Source organism: Coregonus lavaretus (genome assembly GCF_964263955.1).
Source record: "Coregonus lavaretus genome assembly, contig: HAP1_SCAFFOLD_2487, whole genome shotgun sequence".
Lineage (NCBI taxonomy): Eukaryota > Metazoa > Chordata > Actinopteri > Salmoniformes > Salmonidae > Coregonus > Coregonus lavaretus.
The window spans coordinates 1-20,000 of NW_028162434.1; the positions used below are offsets into that span (position 1 = coordinate 1).

Below are 20,000 nucleotides of genomic sequence, written 5' to 3' on the forward strand. Positions count from 1 at the left end.
TAAAAAGAAGAAGAAGACACCTGTACCATGTCAGATATAGAGTTGACATGTATTACATTTTCAGTTTGCATCCAAATATTACACTTTATATACAGTACATCACAGAAGACTGAAATATAACAAAACCGTTTGACATAGAACACCGGATTTCGGCAGGTTTTTGAAATAATGTTTATTAGTTATGAAATTATGAACCACATTAATAACATTCCACCCTTGAGGCCACTAGGTCATATGACTGCAGGAAAGGGCTACTAAGTCAAATTCCGGATATGTATACATGTACTTGGCGAATCACATTGAGATTGACATGTTTTCTCCAAGTCAGTAAATGGGTCAAAATATTACGTTCAGAAGTTAACTAGCTTTGCTAAGCCGCAACATTAGGAGTCGATCTCAGGTTATTATAGAGTTAGGAAATTGTGGATAAATTGCAGATATTGCAGAGTTGTCAATGGAAATATCAATGTTTGTTCGGGAGCCTGGGATGACGCTGGACAGTAGGTGCCTCTGTCTGATCTAACACTAGTGTCCAAGTGGAACCACTTTTTCCTTACGTCCGTCTCCATGCTGTTGGTGCTGACCTAGCCTTTCCACTAGAGTTGAGAGTCACCCAAGTGGCCAGTGTTATGGGAGACAGATGGACAGATGGACAGACGCAGGGCTCTTTAGGCGTCGTTGAAGTGTGGGCCTGGTTCCCTGTGGAACTGCATGGCGGGACTCTTGGGCCCTTCCCAAGGCTCTTAGCATTCTCTTTTCACAGGCGCTCCGCTGACAAGTAACACCTGGAGTGTCCTCCTCATCAACACATTTCATCCAAAGAGGTTTGTCTAGACTAGAGCCTAGCAACATCCTCTCTCTCTCTCTCTCCCTCTGCCTCTCTCTCTCTCTCTCTCTCTCTCTCTCCCTCTCCCTCTCTCACTCTCTCTCTTTCTCTCCCTCTGTCTCTTTCTCTCTCTCTCTCGCTTTCTCTCCCTCTGCCTCTCTCTCTCTCGCTCTCTCTCTCTCCGCCCTCTCTCTCTCACTCTCCCTCCTCTCTCTCTCTCTCTCTCTCTCTCTCTCTCTCTCTCTCTCTCTCTCTCTTTCCCTCTGTCTCTCTCTCTCTCTCTCTCTCTCTCTCTCTCTCTCTCTCTCCCTCTGTCTCTCTCTCTCTCTTTCTCTCCCTCTGTCTCTCTTTCTCTCTTGCTTTCTCTCCCTCTGCCTCTCTCTCTCTCTCGCTCTCTCTCGCACTCTCTCTCGCTCTCTGTCTCGCTCTCTCTCTCTCTCTCGCTCTCTCTCTCCTCTCTCTCTCGCCTCCCTCTCTCTCTCTCTCGCTCTCTCTCTGCCTCTCTCTCTCTCTCTCCATGCTTGCTGACAGACTGCTTATGTCCACTGAGGATGTAGACTTCTCTCTAAAACAGTGTCACCTCCCAGTAAAACAGGATAGCTTTATCATTGAGATATATGTAAGGCTTACTTTGTGCTGTTAACCTCACATGGGTGATCTCCTCTCAGTGAGTGTAAAAGGTTGGATTGACGGTTTGTTGGCAAATTTCTTCAATGGTTTTTCCAAGAAAACATTTATGTTACCTAAAATGTTTTGGCCTATCAAAACATATGATATGAGGCTCTCATCTCACATTAATACTCTGTTATCTTTACAGTTTCTGCTGTCTGCATTGGCCTTCTGTCACTGTCTCTGTCTGTGGATTTCCATCCACAACCAGTGTTGGGCTATTGGGAGTCAGGCGCCGCACCGTTGGGACGAACCAGTCACATTTTCCCCTACAATTCAATGTGGTCTCATCCAGAGGCCCCAGCTCGATTGTTCCCATCAGCCGTAGCTCCAGGTACAGTGCTGCTTTTGTTCCAGGCCTCATAGAGCTGAATACAGTCAGGCAGCCAGACAGGTCGGAGGGGTATTCTATCAGGGCCCTTTGTCCTGCCTCTTAGTCTCCTCGTCGCAGTCCCCTTACACTGGAGAATAGTCCCCATCACACTCCTCTTAGACAGGAGAATAGTCCGCATCACACTCCTCTTACACATGAGAATAGTCCCTGTCTACTCCTCTTAGACAGGAGAATAGTCCCCATCACACTCCTCTTAGACAGGAGAATAGTCCCCATCACACTCCTCTTAGACAGGAGAATAGTCCGCATCACACTCCTCTTACACTGGAGAATAGTCCACATCACACTCCTCTTAGACATGAGAATAGTCCGCATCACACTCCTCTTACACTGGAGAATAGTCCCCATCACACTCCGTTTAGACAGAAGAATAGTCCCTGTCTACTCCTCTTACACTGGAGAATAGTCCCCATCACACACCTCTTAGACATGAGAATAGTCCGCATCACACTCATCTTACACTGGAGAATAGTCCCCATCACACTCCTCTTAGACATGAGAAAAGTCCCTGTTTACTCCTCTTAGACAGGAGAATAGTCTGCATCACACTCCTCTTAGACAGGAGAATAGTCCGCATCACACTCCTCTTACACTGGAGAATAGTCCACATCACACTCCTCTTAGACATGAGAATAGTCCGCATCACACTCCTCTTACACTGGAGAATAGTCCCCATCACACTCCGTTTAGACAGAAGAATAGTCCCTGTCTACTCCTCTTACACTGGAGAATAGTCCCCATCACACACCTCTTAGACATGAGAATAGTCCGCATCACACTCATCTTACACTGGAGAATAGTCCCCATCACACTCCTCTTAGACATGAGAAAAGTCCCTGTTTACTCCTCTTAGACAGGAGAATAGTCTGCATCACACTCCTCTTCGACAGGAGAATAGTCCCATCACACTCCTCTTAGAAAGTAGAACAGTCCCCATCACACTCCTCTTAGAAAGGAGAATAGTCCCCATCACACTCCTCTTAGACAGGAGAATAGTCCTGTCTACTCCTCTTAGACAGGAGAATAATCCCCATCACAAACCTCTTAGACAGGAGAATAGTCCCAACCACACTCCTCTTAGACAGGAGAATAGTCCCCATCACACTCCTCTTAGACAGGAGAATAGTCCACATCACACTCCTCTTACACTGGAGAATAGTCCACATCACACTCCTCTTAGACATGAGAATAGTCCGCATCACACTCCTCTTACACTGGAGAATAGTCCCCATTACACTCCGTTTAGACAGAAGAATAGTCCCTGTCTACTCCTCTTACACTGGAGAATAGTCCCCATCACACACCTCTTAGACATGAGAATAGTCCGCATCACACTCATCTTACACTGGAGAATAGTCCCCATCACACTCCTCTTAGACATGAGAAAAGTCCCTGTTTACTCCTCTTAGACAGGAGAATAGTCTGCATCACACTCCTCTTCGACAGGAGAATAGTCCCATCACACTCCTCTTAGAAAGTAGAACAGTCCCCATCACACTCCTCTTAGACAGGAGAATAGTCCCCATCACACTCCTCTTAGACAGGAGAATAGTCCTGTCTACTCCTCTTAGACAGGAGAATAATCCCCATCACACTCCTCTTAGACAGGAGAATAGTCCCAACCACACTCCTCTTAGACAGGAGAATAGTCCCCATCACACTCCTCTTAGACAGGAGAATAGTCCCCACCACACTCCTCTTAGACAGGAGAATAGTCCCCATCACACTCCTCTTAGACAGGAGAATAGTCCTGTCTACTCCTCTTAGACAGGAGAATAGTCCACATCACACTCCTCTTAGACAGGAGAATAGTCCCCATACACTCCTCTTGGACATGATAATAGTCCCTGTCTACTCCTCTTACACTGGAAAATAGTCCCCATCACACTCCGTTTAGACATAAGAATCGTCTCTGTCTACTCCTCTTACACTGGAGAATAGTCCCCATCACAATCCGTTTAGACATGAGAATAGGCCCTGTCTACTCCTCTTAGACAGGAGAATAGTCTGCATCACACTCCTCTTAGACAGGAGAATATTCCCATCACACTCCTCTTAGACAGGAGAACAGTCCCCATCACACTCCTCTTAGACAGGAGAATAGTCCCCATCACACTCCTATTAGACAGGAGAATAGTCCCCATCACACTGCTCTTAGACAGGAGAATAGTCCCCATCACACTCCTCTTAGACAGGAGAATAGTCCCAACAACACTCCTCTTAGACAGAGAATAGTCCCCATCACACTCATCTTAGACAGGAGAATAGTCCCCATCACACTCCTCTTAGAAAGGAGAATAGTCCTGTCTACTCCTCTTAGACAGGAGAATAGTCCCCATCACACTCCTCTTAGACAGGAGAATAGTCCCCATCACACTCCACTTAGACAGGAGAATAGTCCCCATCACACTCCTCTTGGACATGAGAATAGTCCCTGTCTACTCCTCTTACACTGGAAAATAGTCCCCATCACACTCCGTTTAGACATAAAAATCGTCTCTGTCTACTACACTTAAACTGGAGAATAGTTCCCATCACAATCCGTTTAGACATGGGAATAGTCCCTGTCTACTCCTCTTACACTGGAGAATAGTCCCCATCACACTCCTCTTAGACAGGAGAATAGTCCCTGTCTACTCCTCTTAGACAGGAGAATAGTCCGCATCACACTCCTCTTAGACAGGAGAATAGTCCCCATCACATTCCTATTATACAGGAGAATAGTCCCTACCACACTCCTCTTAGACTGGAGAATAGTCCCCAGCACACTCCTCTTAGGCAGGAGAATAGTCCCCATCACACTCCTCTTAGACAGGAGAATAGTCCCCATCACACTCCTATTAGACAGGAGAATAGTCCCCATCACACTCCTCTTAGACAGGAGAATAGTCCCCATCTCACTCCTCTTAGACAGGAGAATAGTCCCCACCACACTCCTCTTAGACTGGAGAATGGTCCCCAGCACACTCCTCTTAGACAGGAGAATAGTCCCCATTACACTCCTCTTAGACAGGAGTATAGTCCCCATCACACTCCTATTAGACAGGATAATAGTCCCCATCACACTCCTCTTAGACAGGAGAATAGTCCCCATCACACTCCTCTTAGACAGGAGAATAGTCCCCATCACACTCCTATTAGACAGGAGAATAGTCCCCATCACACTCCTCTTAGACAGGAGAATAGTCCCCATCACACTCCCCTTAGACAGGAGAATAGTCCCCATCACACTCCTCTTGGACATGAGAATAGTCCCTGTCTACTCCTCTTACACTGGAGAATAGTCCCCATCACACTCCTCTTAGACAGGAGAATAGTCCCCATTACACTCCTCTTAGACAGGAGTATAGTCCCCATCACACTCCTATTAGACAGGATAATAGTCCCCATCACACTCCTCTTAGACAGGAGAATAGTCCCCATCACACTCCTCTTAGACAGGAGAATAGTCCCCATCACACTCCTCTTAAACAGGAGAATAGTCCCCATCACACTCCTCTTAGACAGGAGAATAGTCCCCATAACACTCCTCTTAGATAGGAGAATAGTCCCCATCACACTCCTCTTAGACAGGAGAATAGTCCCCATCACACTCCTCTTAGACAGGAGAATAGTCCCCAGCACACTCCTCTTAGACAGGAGAATAGTCCCCATCACACTCATCTTAGACAGGAGAATAGTCCCCATCACACTCCTCTTAGATAGGATAATAGTCCTGTCTACTCCACTTAGACAGGAGAATAGTCCCCATCACACTCCTCTTAGACTGGAGAATAGTCCCCATCACACTCCTATTAGACAGGAGAATAGTCCTGTCTACTCCTCTTAGAGAGGAGAATAGTCCCCATCACACTCATCTTAGACAGGAGAATAGTCCCCATCACACTCCTCTTAGAAAAGAGAATAGTCCCCATCACACTCCCCTCAGACAGGAGAATTGTCCCCATCACACTCCTCTTAGACAGGAGAATAGTCTCCATCACACTCCACTTAGACAGGAGAATAGTCCCCATCACACTCCTCTTAGACAGGAGAATAGTCCCATCACACTCCACTTAGACAGGAGAATAGTCCCCATCACACTCCTCTTAGACAGGAGAATAGTCCCCATCACACTCCTATTAGACAGGAGAATAGTCCCCAGCACACTCCTCTTAGACAGGAGAATAGTCCCCATCACACTCATCTTAGACAGGAGAATAGTCCCCATCACACTCCTCTTAGACAGGATAATAGTCCTGTCTACTCCACTTAGACAGGAGAATAGTCCCCATCACACTCCTCTTAGACTGGAGAATAGTCCCCATCACACTCCTATTAGACAGGAGAATAGTCCTGTCTACTCCTCTTAGAGAGGAGAATAGTCCCCATCACACTCATCTTAGACAGGAGAATAGTCCCCATCACACTCCTCTTAGAAAGGAGAATAGTCCCCATCACACTCCCCTTAGACAGGAGAATTGTCCCCATCACACTCCTCTTAGACAGGAGAATAGTCTCCATCACACTCCACTTAGACAGGAGAATAGTCCCCATCACACTCCTCTTAGACAGGAGAATAGTCCCATCACACTCCACTTAGACAGGAGAATAGTCCCCATCACACTCCTCTTAGACAGGAGAATAGTCCCCATCACACTCCTATTAGACAGGAGAATAGTCCCCATCACACTCCTCTTAGACAGGAGAATAGTCCCCATCACACTCCTCTTAGACAGGAGAATAGTCCCCACCACACTCCTATTAGACAGGAGAATAGTCCCCATCACACTCCTCTTAGACAGGAGAATAGTCTCCATCACACTCCTCTTAGACAGGAGAATAGTCCCCACCACACTCCTCTTAGACAGGAGAATAGTCCCCATCACACTCCTCTTAGACAGGAGAATAGTCCCCATCACACTCCTCTTAGACAGGAGTATAGTCCCCATCACACTCCTCTTAGACAGGAGAATAGTCCCCATCACACTCCTCTTAGACAGGAGAATAGTCCCCATCACACTCCTCTTAGACAGTAGAATAGTCCCCATCACACTCCTCTTAGACAGGAGAATAGTCCCCACCACACTCCTATTAGACATTAGAATAGTCCCCATCACACTCCTCTTAGACAATAGAATAGTCTCCATCACACTCCTCTTGGACAGGAGAATAGTCCGCATCACACTCCTCTTAGACAGGAGAATAGTCCCCACCACACTCCTAATAGACAGGAGAATAGTCCCAATCACACTCCTCTTAGACAGGAGAATAGTCCCCATCACACTCCTCTTAGACAGTAGAATAGTCCCCATCACACTCATCTTAGACAGGAGAATAGTCCTCATCCCAAGGTTTTCTGGGGTGGAGGATCTCTCTATCTGTCAGCCTGGAGTAACTGTGTGTGGCTAAACAAATGACCATGTACCTTCAAGACAACTGCATCAGGATAAATACTTTTTCGTGATGTCTTTTTGGCATTTCTGTTTTCGCAAGCAGCAGTCTTTCTTCCTGGATATTATGCTTCAGGGGGTTCGGACAGTGTGTGACTGGTCTGTCTTGTCTTGTCTAAATGTGTTTTTGGCATTTTTGTTTTGTAGCAATCTGTTTGAATCTGTCTGAATCTAATGCTTCTGGGGTTTTGGACAGTGTGTTTCTGGTCTTGTCTTAATGTGTTGTGCCTGTACGGTACACAGTGCTGTTGTTATTGTCAGAAACCAAAGCTGTTGATGATATGAGAGATACTGCTCATCCAGGGGCTGTCTGAAATGGCACCCTATTCCCTATAAATATTGCACTGCTTTTAACCAGAGCCCTATGGGCCCAGGTCAAAAGTAGTGCACTATATAGGGATTAGGGTGCCATTTTGGAGGAAACCAGGAAATAATATCACGAGTCTGACCGGGCTCTTTTCCCCACAACTGGATGTGTGATTGAGTAGCCAGGTATAGGGGGTATTGGGGGTATTGTGGGTATTGTGGGTATTGTGGGTATTGCGAAACCAATGAGCAGTGGTTCCAGATGAATGACCTCGCTGTCAGAGCTGTACATGGTGGTAAGGTGACTCAGCAAGTAATGTCTCCGCCAACAAAACGCTTCCCTTTCAATGGAATTATTGATGTCATAATCATACCGTTACAGTGGGTTCTATTTTAACAAACGTACCAATTGCTAAACCTTAACGCTGACGGTAGCGTTATAGGGTCGGAGGGTGTGTACGAAATATTGTTGCTATTTTCCCAACCAGCATTTTGGGCGCGGTAGCTGACGGTGGAGCGAAAGGGCTGGGTTTTGGTGAATAAACAAGTGTCAAGGCTTGGCCCCTCACTGGCCAATCAGAAAGTGCTCCGTGGCACTTATATGTGGTTGTATTTATGGTATTTTATTACATTTACATTTACGTCATTTAGCAGTCGCTCTCATCCAGAGCGACTTACAGTTATTTATTTTTTATTTATATTTTTTTATACTGGCCCCCCGTGGGAATCGAACCCACAACCCTGGCGTTGCAAACACCATGCTCTATCAACTGAGCTACATCCCTGCCGGCCATTCCCTCCCCTACCCTGGGCCAATTGTGCACCGCCCATGAATCTCCCGGTCGCGGCCGGCTGCGACAGAGCCTGGATTCGAACCAGGATCTCTAGTGGCACAGTTAGCACTGCGATGCAGTGCCTTAGACCACTGCGCCACTCAGGAAACACATTTTATGTATTGCGTTGTCATCAATTCAAATTCCAGTATTAGTCTGTTATAGCTTAGGACATTAAATAGCATGTCCCGTATTTGCTAAATATGTTGAACATGTTTACAGTCCACATTGTTCTAATTGCATTGCTTCAATTTGGAAATACATTGTTAAAACTTGGCTATAGCGTTCACACTGATATAAGGGCTAGGCCTACTGTAAATTGCAGTCTGGACATGGACATGCCAAATGTAGTCAATAAGCAAGATCAAATTCACTAGGCTATCGATAAGGCCTAAAAAGACAGTGTATAATTCTAATCAAATTGGAATGGAAAAATAAATAAAAAACACTGGTGTTAAAGAGGCTAAATACAGTTACAGGACCCATAGTGGACGTACTGGTTAGAGCACAACCTGCAGAAGACATCTAGCGTGGAACCCCGTATTATCGGCATATTCAACAGCGTTTAAGAAATATATTACCTTCTACAGTGTTATCTTGTGATCAAGCCATCAATGTTATGTGATTATTAGCGTCGTAACTTTTTTTTTGTTGAAAACTCTCAAAAACCTAACTTAACTTACATAAATTGCACTGAAAATCGGTGGTCAGCTAGCTAGAAGGGTGTCGTTAGTCGCAAAAACGTTTTTCCCGGTCCTCCAACCACTAGAGAGTGGCCGAAGTTAGGGGGTGTCCGATGTTAGGGGGTGTCCGATGTTAGGGGGTGTCCGATGTTAGGGGGTGTCCGATGTCGGGGGAAAATTAGCTATGTCTAAATAGAGTTACAGGCATCATAACTGCTCCCCTTTGGCTATAATACAGACATACAGACAGGGCAACCTAGGCTGTGTTTACACAGGAAGCCACATTCTGATAATTTTTTTTGTTGCACCAATTGGTCTTTAGACCAAATCACATCAGATCTTTTCAAATCAGAATTTTTTTTAAAAAAAATTTCAGAGCAATTCTGATTGGTCAAAAGAACAATTTGTGAAAAAAAAAAAAAAGATCAGAATTGTCCTGCCTTTGTAAACGCAGCCATAGACAATGGAGGGTTTTACGCACACCTAAACTGTTCACAGGAGCTGAATAAAGATCCAATATAAAGAGAAAGGAGGAATGTCCCACTCACCTACTGTTCGCAAATGTAATGTTTTATTAACGTCGTGAAACCCTCTTAAAGATCACATCTGTCATTCTCCAGATATAACAGACAGAACTGCAGGTAGCCGACGTTCTCAACATAAAACCCATGGATGGTGAATCTTTCTAATCTTTTACAAAATAGTAGGCTCCTGTCAATTGTATCGTTGCCTGTGTGCATTGTTGGAGGACTGAACTGTTTGGAGGAGAGTTTCTTTGGTAATCGGACGAGGGGCACTCTTTGAAAATAGGTGATGGATAGCCTACTTGAACATGCGAAATGAAGTATGCAGGTACTGTATGTGAATTGGGAATAATGAAATAGCATGAGGGCAAAAAAAAAACCTCCAAAATATTTCAAAGCACTCTCAGTAGACCATTTAAAAGCCCTTTATTCATCGGGTACTTGGCTAATGGCCAGGATAAAAAGCAGCACCTTATGTGATGTTGCTAAAAACCAGCCTTGATTAAGGGGAGGATAGACTATGCTTGGTTTTCTATCAAATTTAACGAAATGGGGGGGGGACCAATTGTTTTGCTATGTTTCTAAATACACTTCTCTAGCTCCATTGACACTGGGCGTCACGGATGGGAAGGCTGTGCTTTCGCTCTCGATATCCGTGCCAGTATCAACTGTGTTACCGTTAAGACCTACTTTTTTTTTGTAGGTCTTACAACTTCCGTTTAGCGCTGCATCGAAATTGTCACTTTTGCGCTTGTTTTTTAAGGACGCACCTCAAATATTGCCACCCCTCCCACATCAGCGCAAGTGAGCTGACGTCAGACAGGTAAATCACCGAACCTGACGTTAGGGTAAATCACAGAACCTGGCGTTAGGGCTTTACAATGTAAGCGTGCCAGTTTTTATATGTCGAAATTGCAAACTAACGTGCATTTGACACATGCGCCTCCTTAGCGCCAGCCGAAAATAGAGCCCTGAATGATACTGTAATAAATGATAATTGATGAATCGGTGAAGAATCATGACTCATCATGAATCCTGAATAAGTTCAATGAATATGTATATAGGACAGGTGAAATGTATACAGTTATATATATATATATATATATATATATATATATATATATATATATATATATATATATATATATATATATATATATATATATTATATACAGTATGGTCATTTGATCCAAAACAATGTAAACAACTGCTGGAGAAATCTGGAGGGAAGAACAAAGCTTTCATTTGGATAGAACATGAGAGCACAACCCAACCCTACCTGTACCCAGAACCGGAGTGAGCCGAGTGGGGTTCTTCAACTGGCACACTAGGGAACAGACGGTAAGAAGAGACAGAACACTACCACTCATTCTCCGTCTCTTATGGTAATAATACCCCACAGATACACCACAGTACACAGCGTTAAGGCAATCTCACCGTCATGGGGAATGGCATAATGCACGGCTTTCCAGGCTTATCCTGTTGAGCCATTGTTGCTAAAAGCTAACAAGTGTCCTTGTAAGCCATCACCAGGTCTTAGGCTAACCATCTGACTTGCTGCAGAGTAAATTAAAAGCTTAAAAAGCACAAGTAGCACCAAACGCGTTGGCAGTGCTCCATATCTACTGTGGTACAAACTGGTGCAATTTAAGTGAAGCATCAGGCTGAAATAGTAGCAGGCAGGTAGAAAACCAACGCATACGGGGGTCTTTCAAGTCCACTCTGTATGCTTCCTGCCTGGCACTCCAATGCCATGTCTGATTCAATAACAGCTTGGAGTGTGAATTGTCATAGAACTCTGAGACGAGGTCTGAAGCCTGAGAAACTACTCTGCATGTTGAGGCTTCTCCCTCTGAGAAGAGGTCTGACTACTCTACTCTTCTTCTCTTTATGATGCTGGTACTTCTCTTCTCTTTATGATGCTGGTACTTCTATTCTTCTCTTTATGATGCTGGTACTTCTCTTCTCTTTATGATGCTGGTACTTCTCTTCTTCTCTTTATGATGCTGGTACTTCTCTTCTTCTCTTTATGATGCTGGTACTTCTCTTCTCTTTATGATGCTGGTACTTCTCTTCTCTTTATGATGCTGGTACTTCTCTTCTCTTTATGATGCTGGTACTTCTCTTCTCTTTATGATGCTGGTACTTCTCTTCTCTTTATGATGCTGGTACTTCTCTTCTCTTTATGATGCTGGTACTTCTCTTCTCTTTATGATGCTGGTACTTCTCTTCTTCTCTTTATGATGCTGGTACTTCTCTTCTTCTCTTTATGATGCTGGTACTTCTCTTCTCTTTATGATGCTGGTACTTCTCTTCTTTTCTTTATGATGCTGGTACTTCTCTTCTCTTTATGATGCTGGTACTTCTCTTCTCTTTATGATGCTGGTACTTCTCTTCTCTTTATGATGCTGGTACTTCTCTTCTCTTTATGATGCTGGTACTTCTCTTCTTCTCTTTATGATGCTGGTACTTCTCTTCTCTTTATGATGCTGGTACTTCTCTTCTCTTTATGATGCTGGTACTTCTCTTCTCTTTATGATGCTGGTACTTCTCTTCTCTTTATGATGCTGGTACTTCTCTTCTCTTTATGATGCTGGTACTTCTCTTCTCTTTATGATGCTGGTACTTCTCTTCTTCTCTTTATGATGCTGGTACTTCTCTTCTCTTTATATCTTGTTTTTTTCCCTCTGCTCACAAGGGCATTGTGTTTCAGTAGCTTATCATAGGGCTTGCTGGCTTTAAAGCTCTATACCCCCCCCCCCCCCCCCCACTCATGGCCATTTCTAGTTAAGACCTCAGGTCGAGGCTTTGTTGGGCCTAATGTGATTCTACATAGTGGGCTGCTGCTAGGTGGGTTAGGGGTCCTTCCCAATCCCATTCACTGGCCTGTTGATCCATGGTGGAATAAGATGAACTTTGCAGGTGAAGTTGAATTTGTGTGGAAGGGAGTTTCAAATACGTTTTGGTTTAGTTCTATTTCATGTCTGGGATTGGTCATGATATCAGATTTTTTATTTTTTCTATGATATGTTTCTATTATATTGGAATGTAAGAAAGTTGTGTAACTATGTAATCACAGGTGGCATTTTAAATGTTTATCTGTATGTGCTGTAGGTCTGCTAGTCACAATATGCATTTCGAATAGATGGCTATTAGTGATCATTTGACATCATTCACCCCAAATGTAACCCTCTTACTCAACAAAAAAAAGATTCCCATCAAATCTAATAGCCAACGCTGAAATGTTATTGTATAATGCAATATCATTTCACATGCATAGTGACAAAACTGTAATGTAAATTGTAATGATTATTATATAATAGCCCGCCCTTCAAACGTATTCAATAGATTGAGATATTCTGTTAATATTTGGGGTTATATGAAAGGCTACCTACAGTCAGCGGAGGGAAAGAAGCGATCTTCTCTTCCCGGTTCCAAACCCTTTTATACCTACCGTGTGGCCTAGGCCTGCTAAGGAACCAGAGCCCAAGGTCAGAATTATGTCCATGAGATGTTTTCAGTTTAGTTTTAAAATTCATACGGGGCCCGCCATTGTACAGTCACTTGCTCATAATCAGTCCTTTAAAGCAGCGACATGGATGTATGTTAACTGCACCTGTCCAATGTATTAGGGGTATGGAGTGGGTAAGTTGCTGTTATGCGTAACGCTACATGCCATATGTCAAGTCAGCACAGACAGCTAGCCTATACAAGCCTACAGAATTATATAACCAACACATTTTCACTATAGTACCTACGATAGCCAATGGCTTGCATTTCGTCTGCTCTATAAAGGAATGTATCATACATCATCAAAGCAATGCGCCAACACGCAGTAGTCTATACGGGATGTTGATATAAAAGTTACTGAAGGCCAGAACGGTTTTTAACATGTCCGTGTTCATACCTATAGATATAATGCTGTTTTTAATGACATTCATACGTTACATCTAAAACCGAGTATACTTCTAATCATAGTGATATAGATATATATATATATATATAATTTAATTTTAATCGCGTTCCATATGAAATCACTAGGCCTAAAGCAGATGTAAAATTATGGGATGATTGCAGAACGAAGACGAAGAGATGTGCAGACTATATTATTGACGTCATATGGCTTAGTAACTGCTATCACTAATGTTATTTTAACCGAGTCAAGTTACATAAAAACACGGAACAGTTGCACTATAGGCCTACGGAGGTCTACAATAATAGGATGAATGCATCGCGAGGACCAAGAGAGGCGCAGACTATATCTGCGGTCACATCAGTGAAATAATCCTGGAGATATATTTCTACATATGGCGTTGTTTTACATAATAATATTTAAGAAAGGGACAGGACACATACAATTTTGATAGATAATTCGGAGACCACGGTACAATCGTTTTTTTTTTGTTTTTTTTTACTTCAGTAAAGAAAGTTACACAAAAAGTGGCAAGCCTTTCAACAATAAATAATAAATAATTTTGTTTAACAGGGAAAAAAAAAAAAAAAAAAAAAACAGTCATTATAACTTATAACTATACACATCTTTGGAAAAGAAAAGAAAAAAATATTGAATGGACACAAACTCACACATAAAGGTCCCACGTAGCTTGTGACGTAATAGAGGTATACCTTGTTGCAATGCTTTAGTAGACCTACTTGGGCTTTACCAAGGAGATAATAACAAAACAATTGAATAGCAATATTTGCAATACCCTCCAAACGGCATCATTTCAGGGGGGGCGAATCTCAGGTCAAGTTATTTTATAGAAACAGAATCGCCAGACAGACAGTCAGTCATTTGTTTGTATATTCAAACACTATGCACGACAACGCGCAAATGTAGAATCAGATTTCATCTTCATTGACAAAGTTCATATTTTTCCTAGAGGTCCATTGGTCCAGCATTTTGTCGAAGTATATGTATGGTGTTGTATTTCTTTGTATATCTTTTTGTTGTTTTTTTGTTGCAAAACTGTAACCCAGGCGTTTCCACCCGGCAGCACCAGTCATGGATGACGTAGTGAGATCTACACATCTCGTTATGCATGAGTCGCAGACACGTTATGGTGCAGGCAGATGCGCTCTCCGCCGCTCCTGGAAACACGCTTCTTCTTCTAGGGCTCTATTCAATCCGTGTAGCGTGACTGAACGTTAAAGGCGACGTTCCCGCGTTAGCGGAGACTGCATTCGTGGTCAAAGCTGCATATGTCGGCTCAATAGAAAATTAGCTTTAAATGTACATCACGCAATCCGTAACGCTTCGGCAATACAGATTGAATAGAGCCCATAGACCACGCCATTGTCCTCTCCTTTCATCTTCTCCGGGGGTTGTTTTGCGGCGGGTGGACAGACGGACGTATGACGGACATATGGACAGATCTAGGTAGGGTAATAATCCATGATTGTCTTCACAGTGTAAAACTACAACCAGGGGGTTGTTTCGTCGTTAAAGAGGCTTCGTGCAGTTGGAGGAGGAGGATTCTCTTTTATCTCTCAGTTTGAATGAAATCAACAAGAGAGTGACATTTTGTTTCTTTCAACCCCAAGTCAATTTTTCCGTTTTCAGTCAGTCCGCCCTTTGCCCAACTAACATCACTTCATCATCAGTCAGAAATATGACGTAGTCTGACGGAGTCTACAGTCGGTCCGCGAGGCCCCTATGCCTCTATAGGGCTCGAGACCATGCTGTTGGGTGTGTCCGGAAGTTGGGATGACATGGAGGCGACTTCGCTCCCTGTCGAGTTGGATCCAGGGCCCCCCTCCGAGAAATGGACCTGAACAAAAAAGAAAGGAACAATGCAATATTTAGGATTTCTTTATTCAACATATCAATAAAAGATTTCACAATACAATAGAATAAAAAGTAAAATGTCTGCCCTCCACACATCGACCCCATGTGAATAGCCTAATTACAGAAAATAATATAAAACATTATAAACTTAACACGACAATAACCTAACCGTTACTCGTGATTTCGTTTCTCACTGTCTACCAGACAGACATTTTAACGTTATAACACAGCCTATGGTCTCCTCTATCTGGACTCACCAGTTGTTGAAACGCGGGTTGGTCCATGTCACTCTGTAACGCGAAGTCACTGAGGACCTTCCAAGGCGGCTGGTAACTCTGCACCTCCACTGGGTTAGCCTGCAAACCACCGTCGTGTCTCTCCGGGCTGGCCGCCACCATCGGAGTGCCAGTCATTCCCTGGATATTCTGCAGATAGTCCCAGAGAAACTGATCGTCATATAAAGTTCAAAAATTAGCACGCCAACATTGACCCAACAACAGAAACACAACATTAGGTGTTTAGAATATGATGGAGATGTTTATGCTTAACGATCATGTAGACGTGTGTGTGTGTGTGTGTGTGTGCGTGTGCGTGCGCGCGTGTGTGTGGCTTAAATAAAAGGGCACGTATGCGCCTGCATGTGGATATATATTACGCATCCCCATAGGCAGACGTATAGGATCAAGTCCCTCTTTTTATTTCACCCCAGTTATTTCATGAAAACAAAATGACCAGACAAGAATAGAAGTATTCTAATGAAACAGTTACAACAGCTACCAGCATTTCGACCGATAAGAACACCACTGTATTGAATCCTTTATTTAATAAAGACCAGACAGGGTTCTCACCGTTTTGTCGTTCGGCTGCTGCTGCTGTAACTGTTTCATCAGAATACTCCTCTTCTTGTCCTTGCAGCGCTTGTTTTGGAACCAGACCCGGATGACTCGGGGACTGAGGCCGGTCATCTCGACTAGCTGCTCCTTCATTAGAGCGTCGGGCCTGGGGTTGGCGTTGTAGCAGGTCCGCAACGTGTGGAGCTGCTTTTCGTTAAGGACCGTCCGGACGCGAGTGGTCTTTTCCGGTTGTTTGTGGACGTGCGGTCGGAGCGCGGGCTGTCTAGCTGATATTGGTTCTGCTGTTGAGAAAGAGAAGAGGGACGACAAAATAACACATTTATTTATCGGCACTTCAACGCCGTGGCTATATAAAGACACTGTGTTGGAGACTAAAGTTGAGATGACAAAAAAAATATATACACTGTGGAAAGTATACCAGCACCAATCACTCACGGTAGCCTACAAGGTAGGCCTATGGGCCTCAATCTTTTACCAGAACATTTCACATTTTTAGTCATTTTAGCAGACGCTCTTATCCAGAGCGACTTACAGTTTAGTGAGTGCGTACATTTTTCATACTAGAACGACGCCTAGTTCGGAGTATCCATTCAGCCTAGTGTTATCCGGGCCTTACGGCAATATTTTAGTACATCAACTATCAACCAACCCCCATCCTTGACTAATCATTCTCACTTCTGTTCCAATTTCAGTTGTCCAAACTTCTATGTGGCCTACATTTTTCCATTGAAGCCACGTGATACTGTCTAAAAAAATGAAGTAAAAATCAACAACAGAGAAGGAGCATTTGTCATTATTATATCCTACAGTTTACAGCCTTCCACTGGGGTTTGAAATGAACGCCCACAATTCATAGCTACCCTATTAAGCAAGGATACATTGATATTAGCCTATATATCCGTTTTTTTAATAACTTTTAGTGATTGTGCATTCTCCCTTAGTTTTAGCATATATGTCTAAATTACTTGTATTGAAAAAGGGGTTGAATATTTGCTGCCTTAACGTGGACCAGGGTGCCGGCAATGGGCGAGAGTGGACTGTCAAACACGTTGTATTTTTTTTTTTTTTAGATACATCAAGTCGAATACGGTTCTCACTAGATTTTGGTGCAATATCTTTTGATGTAAATAATTCATTATGAACGAAGTCTCGTCAAAAATAATGCTGTGGCTATCTGCCGAGCTTGGGTTATGTAGTCTGTTTTCCAATCCAGCTATAACTTCAGCACAAACTTCGACTTCGGTTACACATAGGCCTAAGATGTATGCAGCCTGAGGAAATAGTATATTCGACTATTTTAAGAGCATGGCCAACTAACTGGCTTGAACAACTCGCCCAAAAGCCACATAATACAATTATATCATTATTGTGGCACGTTCACAAATGTAGGTTACATTTAATCTAGGCTATAGGCCCCTAAACTCCAGTACAAACAAGACGTATAATATAATATCCATATGTAGACTACGGACTGTTCTTTTATGGTGATGCTTCGAAACATCTAACCAGCTCAAACAAACAAAACACCATTTTACATCTAAATTCCTAGGGCCCCTCATAATTCAGCTAGGCCTATTGAAAGAAAGACTTTGCTCAGATATTCTCCCCCTTGCCAGGGACCTTGACAAAGAGCACTCGCATATTCGAATGATTTCATAAGTGACATGCACCACCATATTGACCTAATAATAATCAAATATATACAATTGTATATTATGACTTCATTCCTCATTTGTGATTCACAACAATGTCGCGCCGCTTATTATACCAAGTAATGTAGGCTATATATATATATATATATATATATATATATATATATATATATATGACATATAAACAACTATATTAGCCAATAGTTATGTAAGCTATAGATTTTGGTGACATGTAAAGAAATATATTAGACAATAGATGCGCATATCATATTCAGATGATTCCAGAATGTATTTAGAGTTGAACGTTTTAATTGAAACGCAGCCCCTACTGTTGAAATAAACTCGGTACATCATGACAAGTTACTCCCATAAAACGTTTCGTGGTATTTGTTTATATATTTGTTCATATAGTGCTACGGACATTGGAAAACGTAGGCCAATTGAAACTTTTGTGTCTATGACGCTGTACATTCATCGGTGTCTTTATGTGTTCAATATCAACAGCCCCTATTCAAAAAGAATCCAAGCAATGCTCATTGACTGAAAACAAAGTTTCCAACGAATACAACATCAACCGAATTGCCAACACCTACAACGCATATAATTACAAGCCAACAGAAAGCAACAAAAAAACAGCACTGCCATTGATATAAATTGTTAACCTACCTGCCATTTGTAAAGGTCTGGCCGGGTGGAGGGGGCTGAGTGGGTCTCCGGCGCCCATTGTGGCCCGCTCCACGACGTCATGGTCGGCCCGGCAGAACAAGCCGTCCTCCCTGAGAGCGAACTCGTCCCCCGGGATGAGCTGTCGGCTGCAGGCCACACACCGAAAACACTCGATATGGTACACCTTGGAGCGCGCTCTCATCACGAAGTCATTCTTGCTGAAACCGATGTTGCATTTAGCGCACTTTATCCCGTATAACCTGGAGGGTTAGGAGAGATTAGGTGACCGGTTAGAGTCGGCTAACGGTGTCACAAGGCCCACGGCCCACTGCTAGGCGTTACTGTGGCTGGGCAGCGCGCATAACAATAACACGCACATTGGGGCATCTTTTTAAAGCGGGATTGTTGGGCCCTAATATTGAGTTGTGTTTATACCACATGAGAATCACTTGAAATCCGTATAAAATAGTACATGAATAAAAAAAAAACGAAGCACAGACCTATTCTGTGGTAACAGAGAATAATGGAACAAATATCATGAGGGTAGAGCTCTGTGGTCCTCTGTAGCTCAGCTGGTAGAGCACGGCGCTTGTAACGCCGGGGTAGTGGGTTCGATCCCCGGGACCACCCATAGGTAAAAATGTATGCACACATGACTGTAAGTCGCTTTGGATAAAAGCGTCTGCTAAATGGGATATTATTATAGATATAGGGCTATTATACCTAGATATATTCCTAGAGGACTCATAGTAACATTATTATTATTACAAGCTACAAATCGTCGAAAATCTGAATTCAATTGTAGGCTGTTTGTAGGCCGAATGTATTTGGCCAATTTGAGCGATAACAGAATATTTCGATTAAATGTTAATACAATCGATCTATTGACTCACTTTATGGCCATCAATGCAGAATAATATTGCTGTGGGGCCACATTAAATAATTATGTTTCTAAAAACCGTTTTTGTATTGAATGTGCAAACGTGTTCAACGCGTAGCCTCAAGTTCTGTCAAAAACTGTGTCAGTCCTGATGTGGTTTCGACAATAGCTTTTTCTAATAGAAAACCCAGTTGTGTTCTATTGCTGTAGCTTATGATTATAATAACAATATAATTGGTGGTGATAAAATCCTCAATATCAACCCAGTGTAATATATATTTTTGATGGTAGAATATCTAAATATAACCTACTTTAAAATAGAGTTTTCCCGACCATCAAATATATTAGTCAAGCCAAATTAAATGTTAACGTCCCATGTATAACCATGTTATGATAAGATACACAGTTAATACCTGAACGTGTCAACCAATCAATCAATAACAACCAATGTTTTCAACGCTATGATATTCATAACAAACAGCTCTTACCTGAC

At 42.9% G+C, this 20,000-nt stretch overlaps 1 protein-coding gene across 2 annotated transcripts in view; it reads right to left on the minus strand.

The window, feature by feature from the left end:
- Window positions 1-15,321: 15,321 nt before the first annotated feature.
- Window positions 15,322-20,000, minus strand: part of isl1a (ISL LIM homeobox 1a) — a gene marked incomplete at both ends in the record, with an annotated part of 5,488 nt that continues 809 nt past the window's right edge. The window contains 5 exons of one of the 2 annotated variants that reach the window (XM_084193987.1): window positions 15,322-15,438; window positions 15,713-15,880; window positions 16,304-16,590; window positions 18,628-18,887; window positions 19,996-20,000. The exon at window positions 19,996-20,000 is cut by the window's right edge and continues 185 nt beyond it. In XM_084193987.1, coding sequence (XP_084050113.1) covers window positions 15,322-15,438; window positions 15,713-15,880; window positions 16,304-16,590; window positions 18,628-18,887; window positions 19,996-20,000 — 837 coding nt within the window. The remainder of the gene's footprint in view (window positions 15,439-15,712; window positions 15,881-16,303; window positions 16,591-18,627; window positions 18,888-19,995) is intronic. The other variant, XM_084193986.1, reaches the window with a different exon arrangement.